Genomic DNA, 13417 nt, shown 5'->3' with positions numbered 1-13417 from the left:
CCTTTGGGGGTGTTCCCCACTTCGATCTCGGGGCTTCCAGTCCATATATATATATATATATGTGTGTGTGTGTGTGTGTGTGTGTGTGTGTGTGTGTGTGTATATTCTACATGAGCCAAAGGGAAGGACACAAAAATATATGTATGTACACACATATATGTATGTAGGATATTATGAGATTTATTCTTCTTCTGCTGCCTTTCATTTTGTTTGATTTTATTTTTGATTGCATGTTTTTCTGTACTTTTGTTAATCTGTTACAAATGAAATGAATAAAGAACTACTACTACTAAATTTGTATGTACCGTATTTATTCATGTATAATATGATCTCAAGTATAATACGATCATTTTTTGAGCTTACAAAGCATAAAAATCTAATTATCAATAACKGTTGTATAATACTATCCCCCCACTTTATGGATGATTTTTAGGGGTTAAATTTCTAGTATTATACATGAATAAATACAGTATATGAATATATATGTATATATATATGTGTATACGCTCATAAATGCAGACACTTTCCTCTCCTGTTGGAGAAACATCTCTCAGATTGGCTTCATTTGAGAACACATGTCATAAAAAACCATGCTAAAAAAAGGACTATAAACCAGCATATACTCAATAAGAGCACCCAACAAATTATCTCAACAGCCACTGTATAGACAAGCATGAGTCAATAAGACCAGAGAGGCTCTGTGGAGCTCAATACAGTATAATAAAAGATGGCAGCTCATGGTCAGGTTGCAATGAAAAGAACCTAAAATTGATTTTCCTTTCTGTCCTTCTGTTGCAGCCTGGTGTGTGCGTTTCTCCCAGGAGCCCGCCGACCAGTCCGTGGTGCTGGGGGAGCGGGTGGTGCTGTCCTGCGTGGTCTTCAACTACACCGGGATCGTACAGTGGACCAAGGACGGCCTGGCCCTGGGCATCGGAGAGGGTCTTCGAGGTGAGGGGGGGGGTGCGAGAAAAGGAATCAGGAATTAGAGGGAGAGAACTATCAGCGTCACCCAGCTGCAGGGATCAAAGCGAAGCAAGGAGGAGGAATAACTCCAACGTGGCTTCGCTTCAGTTCTGACTGAAAGCACCCTGACAAAGTAAGGCTAATATGGTTGAAACGTTTAGAGGTTCTTTAATGTTAGGGGAAATGAACGCCGTGCAGTGCAACAGAAGAGTTAAATACCAAGAAGCGTGTGAGTGACAACCTGGGTGAGAAACGAGTCCGGCCTATCTCGCTGAATTAGAGAAAATCCCTCATTCCGCTGACAAAAGCAGACACACATTTGCATTTACATTTTAAGCCGACACTTTAAATGACTTGGAGGCAGCGCAGCCGTAGAATGCCCTTCACTTCAGAACAAAATGTGAGAATCAAAGGGTCAACGTCCCACCAGACAGACACCAGATGTTTATTTAAGGGTAAAAGAAAGCTCAAAATGAGAAAAATAAATACGGCATGGCGGTAGCATACAGGACCCAAAGCACCAATGCACCAGAACTCACCAGAACTGGTTTATTGTTGGGGGGACTCATTGGTAGGCCCGATGGATAGCCCCTTTTACTCTAGATGTGGCTTTTCCGCCGATGTTCATTTGAGACCCAGTTTATAAAGCGCCTGCTCCGCTCCGCTCCGGTCTGGTCCGGTCCGGTGCGAAACACAGAGGAGGTCCATGAAGCGTGCGCAGGAAATGCAAGATCGTGCAATAAATTCAGAGATAAATGTGGACGTTGGAGTAAAATAATTAATTCTGTGAACTCCAAACAGTGAAATCTGTTTCACTGTCGGCTTTTTGAAACTTCTGATTTCAAAATAAAAGCCACGTGCATCATGTGTTCATATGCTGCAGGCTACATGCTGCCATCAGCTTCCCAAACACAAACATACGTTCTGACAGCATTTGTGTAGAAATATATTATATATTTATTAATATAGCAGGGATTTCAACACAATTAGTCTGTGTTTGGTGAATTATTTTTGAAAATACAGATGTTGTGCTTGTTTTCTTGTTGGTGCGATGTGATCTGTGTARACTGACTCGGGTGCAGCTCGGACGTCCAGCAAAAATAGGATCAAATCTAATTTTGGCCAATCGCCGCCCTGCGCCACCGAGTGATGCCAGTGTAAATACTGATTATAATGGTTGCGTATTTGCTGCAGAGATCAAACTGGAGCGGAGCCACACCCAGTGTAAATTAGTGGTGAGTTTTTGAGGCTGTGTGGTGTGAATGACTCTTGGCCACTTTGACATCAAATTTTAGCATAGTACATGTGAAAGTGACTGAATTTTTGTGTTGATTATTTGCTTTCTCATGTGTGCACCTCTTTAATTCAAACCACATTCATCACAGCCACACATAAAAAAGAAAGAAAATAAACAGAATGAATCATGTTTTTTTCAAACTGTTTTTATAATCTTTTTAATTAAAATAACAATGCTGATTGGAGTTATTGTGGCACTTCTGTTCTGCTATAATTACACCTGTTCATTCGGCTGTTGGCACACCAACAATGCCTTTTGTTTCTACTGATTTCTCTATTAATTAAAACGAGTCTCAAACAAAAACTGGTGAGCCCTAACAGGAGCTGCAGCCTGAGCATCCTGCAGCTTCAGTGGCACCCAGCTTCCCGTTTAACTGTCAGGGAAGCAGAGCGGGTCTCGGCCCTGGCTGGACTCAGCAGGGGCACTGCTGATTCAGATTGATATCCTCTGGCAGTGAAGAGAGCACTCTGAGGAAGTCCTGAGTCCCACCAACACATCTTCTGTCAGAGGAGGCAGAGCGTCAGAGGAAGTTAAGAAGCTCCTCGGTGACAAGGTGCTGTGCCTGGGYGACGTTCTCCCCGAGTCGGTTCAGACTCTGGACACTGAAGAGTCAGTGCGCCTGACATGACTTCTCACGTCACAGGCAGGTCATGAGAGTGCCCAGAATGGCAGATAGGAGCGAAAGTGTCCTGTTATTTCCGAGGCTTCGCCCTGGTAGAGCAATGCCAGAAAAGGAGACTCAGATAGGTTGTTTGGCCGGAGTGCAGCACAGCATTTACGAGGTGAGAAACAGACAGATTCCAAAATGTCAGAAGGACAAAAACAGACACACAAACCCAAACGTGATTGGAAAATTTGAGCCACTAACAAATATCCCCTCACTTTTTTTGTTGGTAAAAATTTATGGAAAATGTAGCACAACAGCTAAATTWCACCCACTGTCCTGAAATAAAAAAGTGACAGTGCCGTGGTATGATTTACCAAGAATGCAGAAACACGCTGGAATAAACGCACATAAAGTCTGTGTGTATGATCGTCAAAATGATTTAATCTTGAGCAACAAACAAACAGAAGTCAACCAGGAAATCTGTCGGGTTGTGGCTGCCTCGTCAGCGGAAACAGCCAATAATATAACATCATGCTAACATCATGTGACATGCTTATAACCAGTCACAGATCGACAAATGTAACTGCCTAACCAATAACAGGGCTCTCAGCCCAAAGAGTTACTGTAGTACTCAGACAAGAGGTCAATCCGTTGCTGGAGTCCTGACGTCTGGGGCAAACAGATTAACAGCCGAAAGAAGTTATCATAAGATACGTATATGAGTACTGGACAGCATCAAGGTGAAACAGATATAAATAATTTGTCCATAACWGACTGTTTATAAAATAAGTGCACAAAACAGACAAAATTTAACACTGTCAAACACCTCTGACTGCAAGCTACAGTTAAATTGTTTTACAAATGAATGCATAACTGGTTTTCTTTGAGCCAAACTTTAAGTTTCTTGTCAGAGTCTCTGATATTTGTTCATTCTATGAGAGTTCCTTTGACTTTTGTCACCTTTCSCCCAAACTCTGTTCTCCGTCTTGTGACGACACAATAGTTTGAGATCTAGAATTCATTCTGGATGTATAGCTTAAAGGCGGAGGAGCATGTCTGCCCTTTAAAAACAATCTACACCTGAGCTAATACAACAGAAAAAACAGAGGACACAATCATAAAAATTATGTAAAAATGGGTTTTAAGCAATAAAAAAGTATTAAAATAATAAAACCAATAAAGTAAAACATTTCATTCAGAAAGAACTACCATGAAAATTAAAATCTGTGTCTTCATTTATGTCACATGAACATATTAACGTGAAAATACTGAATATGTAAAACCAGACTGAGTGACTGAGCACGGCAGTGGCGGTTCTAGGATTTTTCTGAATAAGGGGCCATCAAGGGGCCACAATATTCTCAGAGGGGCCAAGTATTTATTTAACATCTTTGTATACAAATCTCTGATTTTGATGAGATGTATACATGTAACTAGTCACACAGCATGTATATTCTCTTTACAAGTTTTACATGTATTTTTACTGTACATAGATCAAATACACTCAAACACACAGCATGTGACTCGTTAGCACCACTCGTGTTTGAACATGGAACTGCACCCACCATCATTACTCTTGGGCAAAGGACAGATGAGTGACAGGACAGGGGCACTTCAGGGGTCCAATCAGATTTCAGCTGGGGCCAATGCCCCTGTGGCCCCGCCCCTAGAACGGYCCCAGGAGCACAGGCCGCTGCACTTATGCAGGTGAAAGAAAAAGTAGTTCTCACCAAGCGCGTATGATTTAGGCAAGATTTCAATAGTTTACTTACTTTCCACTGAGTTCCTCTTAATGATACAGTACCTGAAATGACCGAAGTATCAACGTATTGATATTTAGATTTTAGTATTGATTCAAGAGCATAAAGTTCTTCTTATAGCAGCACAACCTAAAAGATTACATTAAGGTTGTTTTTAAATTCTACTATGAATTTTTATTGTAAATTACACAACTTTTTAGTTATTGAAATCTGTCAGAAATGAGGTCATGTATGTTGTAATTCATGTTAATTGTAATTCCATCAATCTTTTTAGGGCCAAAGGTTGTGACTGCTGGTCTCCAGAATCCAAACAAACAAACAAAAAAGAACCTTTGATTTTGAAAATCTAGTGGCGTACATCCCAGCTGCACGGCTGGCAGGTCGCAGTCTGAGTTCAGCCAGGCTGCAACTGAAAATCTGTATTTTCTCACAAAATCGACTCAAGTTTGAGTCACCAACTAGTTTAGTTAGTTTACGTTCAGTCTGATATTCTGACTTTTCAGATAACTCTTGTGTTCAGCTCCGGTTCAGCAAAGGTCAGCGCTTCTTCACCTCTGAAACTGCACCTTCTTCAGTTGCTTCCCAGATTCCCTCCCCATTCGTGACCTCCTTCTCCTCTGTCCTCTCCTCCTCCTGCTCTCCACTCTTTGTCCTTGCTGCTTTTTTGCAAGCACCAAAAAAACAGGCACTTGATAAACATGTTGTCCTCGTTGTCTCTTTTCCTTGCTTTCCAGCCATCCATCACCACCTTCTGTTCATTTTTCAGTCTGAGCTGTCTGTGCTGCCATCCTTCCCTCCATCTCTGACTTATGTTCTGATCTGGATCTTTTGTTTATGTTGTGCTTTTGGATGCAATGTTGAGCACGGGTGGAAGTTCGTAATCAATTTCTGATCAAAATGATGTGATGTCAGGATCTTTTTTCTTTTTGGCAGTCATGTTTATTATATAGTTTGTTCCTTTTTTGGTTTTCAAGTTCGTTTTCTGTTTTTTTATTTTATTTTTTTGTGATCCTTTCCTTGGGTTCCATTCCTCTCTGGTTTCCTGTCAGTCTGTGCTCCTCAGCTGCGGTCCCGCCCACTTACACCTGTTCCCAGTCAGCATCAGCGTCACCTGCATCCACTTCTTCATTCATACTCTGATCTTTCTCCCACTCAGCAGCTCATCACGGTGCACTTTAAGCTCCGTCCTCCAAGTTTTATAGTTGCTTCCACACAAGCCTTTTGTTTTTGGTTATCATTAAATCTTTGTCTTTTATTTTTATCGAGCTCCTCGTGTTTGTCTGCGTTTGTAGTTTCTGCCACACAAAACCTGACAGATACAGTGTTTTAAAGGGCTTTTTTTTTTTTGTTCTACGTGCCCTGCATGATTATATATTTTTGACAGTGTAGGCGTACGGATTTTGCAGTGAATTCATACCTGCAGTTTGCTCACCCACACACACACCGAGGAGATCTGCATTCAGTCACCAGAACGGTTCAGCATCACTTGGACATGAAATGATTTAAATGTGGACGTTTTTAAAAGCTAATCAATGCACAGGTGTGTGTCTGAGGCTCAGTGAAAGCCCTGAGAGGCTCATCTGCTCACTACCTGCAGGAACCAGTGGTGGCAGTTTATTGTTCTTCCTCCTCCTCCTCCTCCTCCTTCTCCCTGGGGTGCTTTCACCTCTGTGGTTGCTATGCTGCAAGGTGCTAGAGTGGATGATGTAATCTCCACTAATACTTTTGCCCCCCCCCCCCCCACACACACACACACACACACTCCCCTCTCCTGTTTTTTTCTCTCCTCTGCACCCCAGCTGCCTCCCCTCCTTCCCTGCTTTTGCCTTCTGAATCCATGATGTCATGTGAGGATTGGGCACGGAGGATCAATGAGTGCCCCCTAGCGGGACGTCACGCTCCATTATGTCTTTGTCTGAAAAGGCGAGGGTTCAAACACGGAGTGGGGGGGAAAGAGGTGGGAGGAGGGGGGGGCTTTAATTGGAACAGCGCTCTCTGACGTTCTGTGGTAAATCACTCAGGGACTGATTTGGCATGTTTCTATCTGTGACCGTGTTTGATGAGTGTTTGTGCAAAATCCTGCAGGTCTTCATCTCCATATTAGTGTGTGTTCTTTATGCGTGTGTCATTACCTGCCAGTAAAAGACTCACCATAAGGGTCTCTAGACTTTGCAATAATTGCAAAAGGGGGAAACACTGAAAGTTCTTTGTGGTGTACGATGAAAAGCTTTCTACTTACCATATTTATTCAAGTATAATACATAAAATTAAATCCATAAAATCATCCATAAAGTTGGGGGGGGGGGGTATTATTATACTCTGATAAATATTTTTACTTATGTATTTTAACTGAAATATCAGCACAAAATCATGAGTCCGGAAATGGGACCACGTCGTAAAAAACATTTGAAGCGAGCTCACCTCTAACACTCCTCCGTGCTTCAGAGCAAGATAGCAACAGATCCAGGCAGGTGACATGATGTGAAAAAAGGGGGGGAAAGTAGTCCTGCACCTTAGTAATGATAACGAACTAATGACATTAGCGTGTGACCRGGCCGCTCCTCGAACAACAACCAACACATGTTCGTCTGTAATGGCTGCCATCTACCGGTGTTCTGAAAAAGTTTGTATCCCTGAAAAAGTTTCCCTACCAGAGGGGGCGCTCGCGAGTAGGAAGTAATCTGCTTTTCCCCCACAAGATGGYCCAAATCTCATGTGAAGTCTCTGACTTTTGTGTTGGCGCCTCCTGGTGGACTATGTGTAAAATGTCAGAATTCATATGATGCTGCTACAGCTGATATATATTTGTTGTCAAAATACCTTTTAGTAAATATGTTGTTAAAATAAAATGAACAGTCCAACGATCATTTTACTGATATGTAWAAAGACTGCAAAGGCTGAAAAATCTTGAAGTCTGTATGACATTGGAGGTAGTTTGAGGATTAAATTTTTTATGCTTTTTAAGCTCAAAAAAGGGGGGTCGTATTATACATGAGATCATATTATACACAAATAAGTAAGTTCTTGCGGTTGCTCCATTTTGCAGGGGTTGCCACAGTGATTRAAACTCGATTAAAAGATTTGGTAATTGTTTTACACTTGATGTCCTCCCTGACGTAACCTGAGCTCGAACCTTCAGCCTCACCAAAGATGTCAACAACTGTGATATTTACATGAGCTCCTGGTCTATTTCCTTCTCACTGCTTCTGGTTTGTCTCGTTAGGACTCATACAGATGCTTTATGCWGTAAAACAAATCAGATATTGGACTTTTGTTACATTTGTAGCCAAATCAGAGCAGACTGAATCCTCCACAATGACTCAAAGTAGAGAACACATCTGTAGGTGAAGGTTATCCTTTAGCGTTAACTCCTCTTTGATTTTAAAAATCATCTCAACATATGGATGTAAATCCATTTCAATTTGAGAATTGAGACATGTTTGCTTCCATACATAATTAATTTTAAAACAAATGTTGCAAAATGTGCTCAGCCTCATGCGTTTATATAATTTACACAGATTTGTCTCTGCTGCGGCACAAAATAATGCAGGGACTGGATGAAGTGTTTTGTGCAATACTGTCTCCCAGAAATACCTTCAGAGCTTCRCCTCACTTGACTGGTGCATGTTTGAAGTCACCTGTCTGTCAAACACTTCTGCTTGTTTGCCAAAGGCTTGGGTCTCTTCCCAGGTAATGTTGGCAGGATAAATACTTTTTTTAAGGGTTGGAGATTCACTGAGAGCAGAAATGTCATGTGGGGTGAAAATGAACCCTGCAGGACAAGCAGAAAGGATGAATCCAGAACATTTTAATGATTAAAAATGTTCACAAAGTGGAACATGGAAATCAAACTGTATGGGAAATAAACTGGGATGAGTCGCTAGAGGCAGGTGAGCTGATGGATAAAGTGAATAGATTTTAATTTTAGGCAGAGGAAAACTAGAAAATGGAGCCACTTTTTCCAGGATTCAGGATAAAAATTGTTATTTTTCCTCAATTACGAAAATTAATCTGTAGGACTCCATTCAGTTTTCCTCTAAAACATTAATTTTATGTTTTTCTTGAGTATTTGTCACTCTAAAAGGAATAAATGATTCTTACACTGTAGATTCGTACAAATAAGCAAAAGGGTAAAAGTTTGGTTTGTTTAGGAAACGTTCTCAGGGACATGTTTCACAAAGTTGAGGAAATAAGAGTGGTTCTATAAAAGTGCATCACATAAAAATCGCCTTATTTTCTCAAAACTGAAATTTTAAAGAGCAGAAATAATTGTCATTCATATTCAAGGACAAAAAATGTCTTTATGTTCGAAAAACAAAATAATGAAGTGTGGTTTTATAATCCAAAATGCATTATTTTCAATGTTTTTAACCTGAAACTCCATTCAGGTTTTCTAAAATGCATTTGTTATCTTTAGACATGGCAGATTTATTTATTTATTTATTTTTTGTGAACACAGTCATTATAATGACTCACAACTGTCTTAGCAGCATTTAATGTGCCTCTTTCTTCGTTTCAGTAAATATTAACAAAAACAGTTAGTCATCTTTTTATGTGGATTTCTATGGGCATAAAAAAGGATGATAATACAATGTGAGAAGCGTGACTAAAAGTGTTGCTATAGCAGATATTCCAACAACTAAATAATCCTATTTTTCCCAAATGATTTCCAGCTGTTTCCTAATTGCATCTCGTGTGTGTGACTCCTGCAGCCTGGCCCAGGTATCGTATTCAGCGGGCGCTGGACACCGGCCAGTACAATTTGGAAATCTCCAACGCGGAGCTGTCTGATGACTCTCTTTATGAGTGTCAGGCCACAGAAGCTGCCCTGCGGTCCAGGAGAGCCAAGCTCAATGTACTCAGTAAGTGAACTGCTTCTGAAGGAGCACAGGTCCATTTTCTGACATGTTTTTTTTTTTTTGGTCTGCTTTTGAGTCGTTCATTTTTATTGCACAAAGAAGCTGGAGACGTCAAGAAATGTCAAACTGCCRTCTGCTTGTGAACAGCAGCTTTCCTGAGTTAAAGGGATGAACAAATATGGAGTTCGAGGTCACCTGTAACTTTCTGCTAGCYCCACAACCCCGAACTTAAAACTGCATACTTTTAACTGAAAACTAGAAAGAAAAAAAACACCAACATTTGAACATATATTCAAAGGATACCCATGTCTTCACGACCAGACAAAAGGCATTCATAAAGTAAAAAACAGAATCTGCAGGGGTTGTTTTAAATTCTAATAGTAAATCTGTTCTTAAATTAGTGATTTAAAAGCAACATTTGTGACCGGATGACAACCATGTTACCTACAGAAACAGCCAATGTGACTCAAAATAGGTCAAATATTAAACTTAACTGTTGTAATATTTCTCATACACACATGGGCGGTTCATGGCATAGGCAGTATAGGCTAACACTAAGGATGCCGTCCATTCAGGCGGCACCACAAATGGGGGACGAAAACTTTTTTATCAGTATAGTTAATTTAGCYTCTAAAATAATCACTGGTTATTCAGGTTTATGAATTTGTTCTATGGGTTTCTCAGTTATMATAGGTGTAATTTGCAGGGGGTTTAGGGAGTTATGACCCCCACAATATTTTTGATCCAGTCAATATTATATGATCTGATGCAGTCAAGACTGGTGTTAACAAAGGGTGTCAGTAGAAAACTGAATAAAGGCAATGAAAGTGTTAAAGTATGGTTTTCCGTGTTCTACCGTCATAAAATACAGATTTTATGTTGTTTTAATAATCCCCAAAATGTTGTAAAATGTTCTTCAAATGGCTGGAAAATGTATAGTTTTGAGAATGTCTTACAAGGAGCAATTTCTTTATCTCATTGACTATTTTAATTAGACAACGTGATTTCTAAAGAATAATAAAAATATCAAAGAGAAAACTATTTAATTTGATATGTTATTGGGTRTAAATTGGCAGTGAGATTTAGAAAACTGTACATGGGGCACCACCTGAAATCTTGCCTCGGGCATCAAATTAGCTAGGACCGGCCCTGCCTACACAAACTACACCATGAAGTTTTGACTCAGAGTGCTTTGTTTACATTAAATACATACCTGCATTTCAGAACAGCATAACATCATGTACATCAAATCTGGAAAACTAAGAGTCAACTCTTTTAAACTGCACCATTTGGTTCATATCAACCTTTTTAAATGTCTTTGCCACGAGTACTTTAAAACAAAAATCTGTTGGTTAAACGTGATTTGGATGATGGTGAATGGAGGACTCGTGCATACCACCATGAAAATGTTTATTAATAAGACGCCAGCTCATGTTGTGAATCATTTGAATGTGTTTGGGCTTTGGTGAGTCACTGAACACGATGTTCAGTGAAGAGATGACACCCAGTCCTGCACTTTGACTTTAAACGCTCCTCCGTCAAACCAACAATCTGAGCAAGAATGTCTGAAGCATCTGGAGCTTTAATAATGGACTTTCTCTTTTGTCTTTTTGGAAAACAATATTTTTTTTCTGTATGCATAGTTTTAAAGAAAAATAAACATGCAAACAGCTTGAAATGTTATAAATGAGGAGCAAAAAGTGCTATTTAACTTTTAAAAAATGAAGTAAAAATTCAGCCAAAGAAACAAAAAAATGAGTCAGAAGTTAAATTCTCCTGAGGACAAGGCTGGAGTGCACTTCTACACTTTGAAGAAGGTGACACTGCACTTTGCTTCTAATTGGTGAAAAAAAAAAACGTCTGAAGTGTGAACTTTCTTAAAGATCAACTTTTCTGAACCGATGGGAGAAAAACTGGAGCCGTGGCTGCTCTTTAAACCTCGGTGCCCTTGCGTTTAAAAGTCAGAGTATGGATTTGTGTGTCTGTCCTGCAGTCCCCCCCGAGGATCCTGTGGTGGAGGGAACGCCGGAGATGCTGCTGATGGCGGGAAGTCCACACAACCTGACCTGTGTGACCCGCGGGGCCAAGCCTGCGGCTCACATCCAGTGGACCAAGAACGGAGTCCCTGTGGAGGGAGCGTACCACTCCACGGTGACTCACACACACACATGCACACACGCAGATAATTACATCTGGGCATATGTGGCGGAAAAGTCATGCATCATAAAACACACATAAAGTCGGGATGAGTTTATTGCACTAAAATTATATCTGCAAAAGGTTTACTAATGGACTTGAAAATGACTTTCTAATACAATTTCCAACGTGTCCAATATGCTAATCATTAAAATCTGCTCCGTTTCTTGTTCCTTTAACAAAGTCATCTCAAAAACATGTTTATCAAAATCCACTTTGAATGCTTACAAGTGCAGAATTGAATCAGGAGAACAAAAGCATGTGGAGCATTTAAAACAGAGACAGGAGACATTTGCTTCTCAATTTAWACAGCATGCTCTGTAGCATCGTTATTTATTTACTCCATCAAACTTAAAGCCTAATTGCTTGCAGTAAAAGCCCAATGAAAGGATCCCTACTTCTCACAACAACAATAAAAAAGAGGAACACATGCAGGAAGGAATAAATAGTTTACAGATAAATTTTACTCAGTAACTTCCAACCAATTTGTTTCCTGTAGGCAGTGATGAGTGAGTTTATTGAATATTTCTTAAATTGTTCTTTGTGTCATCAAAGTGGAAAAGTTCTGTTGTAGCAGTTGTACTTTACAAATTGAATAAGGTTTGGTGAATAATCACATTAACAGTATCTAAGTGCTCGTAAATGCCTTATCAAACAATCTCAACAACAAAGTCAATAAGCTTTTATCTGAGTATTGATTAGATACGCAATTATACCTTTTCACTTCAAGTCTGTTAAAGAATATTTTTATTTTTAAGACTCCACATGTTATGACGCTCTAAGGTTCAGGAAACATTATTTTTGGGGAGATTTTCAGCTGGAATTTGACGTGGTAGTAGCTGAGAGTCATTCACAACACATCCATTTAGCATAATATTGAATGAGCAAAATGTTTGCAACCTTGATTCAAAACTCTGATGTAATGAGTGAAAGGAAATTATTAAATGCTAAGCATCTAATTCTAAGTTTTGCAACTCATTAAGTCTTAACACCGTGTTTTTAGTGATTTAAAGAAGGTCAAGTTTAATTTGTTTCATTTTAGTTTTTCAATATCTGTACTTTTAAGTAAAAGGCAAAGTAGTCAGAATTCCCCTTCTATTTGAGATATCAGTTCACAGTTTTTACAGAGTAAAGTGAGTTAAAGTGTTATGTTGTACATGTGCTCTTAAGTGAGTAGAAGAAGTAATGAGATTATTAATGTCTTTCAAAGCAAAAACTGAAGGGTTTATTTGCTACAAGAGCAAATGGTGCGGTGGTTGGTTTGAATCATCCGTTTTAAGAAAACTAATTAGTTCTATAGTTTAATTGTTGCATTAAACTGTGGCCACATATTATTTATCCCAAAGTCGTGTTATTTATCTTGTGCCCGTGTGTTGTTTATTTCATGGCCACACGTTATTTAATTAATGATCATGCATTTTTTATCCCATGGTCACATGCTGTTTATCTTTTAGCCATGTGTTATTTGTCTTGTGGCCACTTTATTTAACTTGTGGCTATGTTTTTTATCTCATGCACATATGTTATTTTCATGGCCACACATTATTTAACTAATGGCCATACGTTATTTACCTCATGGACACAATATTTATCTAATGCCATGCATTATTTATCCTGTGGCCATGTGCCATCTTGCGGTCACTTTATCTTGTGGCCACATTTTTTTATCTCGTGCCCATGTGTTATTTATCTCATGGTCATTCATTATTTATCCAATGGCCGTTCATTCTTTATC

The 13417-nt window shown here is 39.5% G+C and overlaps 1 protein-coding gene across 1 annotated transcript in view; it reads left to right on the top strand.

Moving 5' to 3' along the window:
* Positions 1-798: 798 nt before the first annotated feature.
* Positions 799-13417, top strand: part of kirrel1b (kirre like nephrin family adhesion molecule 1b) — a gene marked incomplete at its 5' end in the record, with an annotated part of 35982 nt that continues 23363 nt past the window's right edge. Inside the window, 3 exon segments of the mRNA XM_014013046.1 lie at positions 799-948; positions 9340-9489; positions 11480-11637. Of these exon segments, the coding sequence (XP_013868500.1) occupies positions 799-948; positions 9340-9489; positions 11480-11637 (458 nt within the window).

The sequence above is a fragment of the Austrofundulus limnaeus genome, unplaced genomic scaffold (genome assembly GCF_001266775.1).
Source record: "Austrofundulus limnaeus strain Quisiro unplaced genomic scaffold, Austrofundulus_limnaeus-1.0 Scaffold97, whole genome shotgun sequence".
NCBI classification, from domain to species: domain Eukaryota; kingdom Metazoa; phylum Chordata; class Actinopteri; order Cyprinodontiformes; family Rivulidae; genus Austrofundulus; species Austrofundulus limnaeus.
This window is presented reverse-complemented; position numbering and strand designations above follow the sequence as displayed.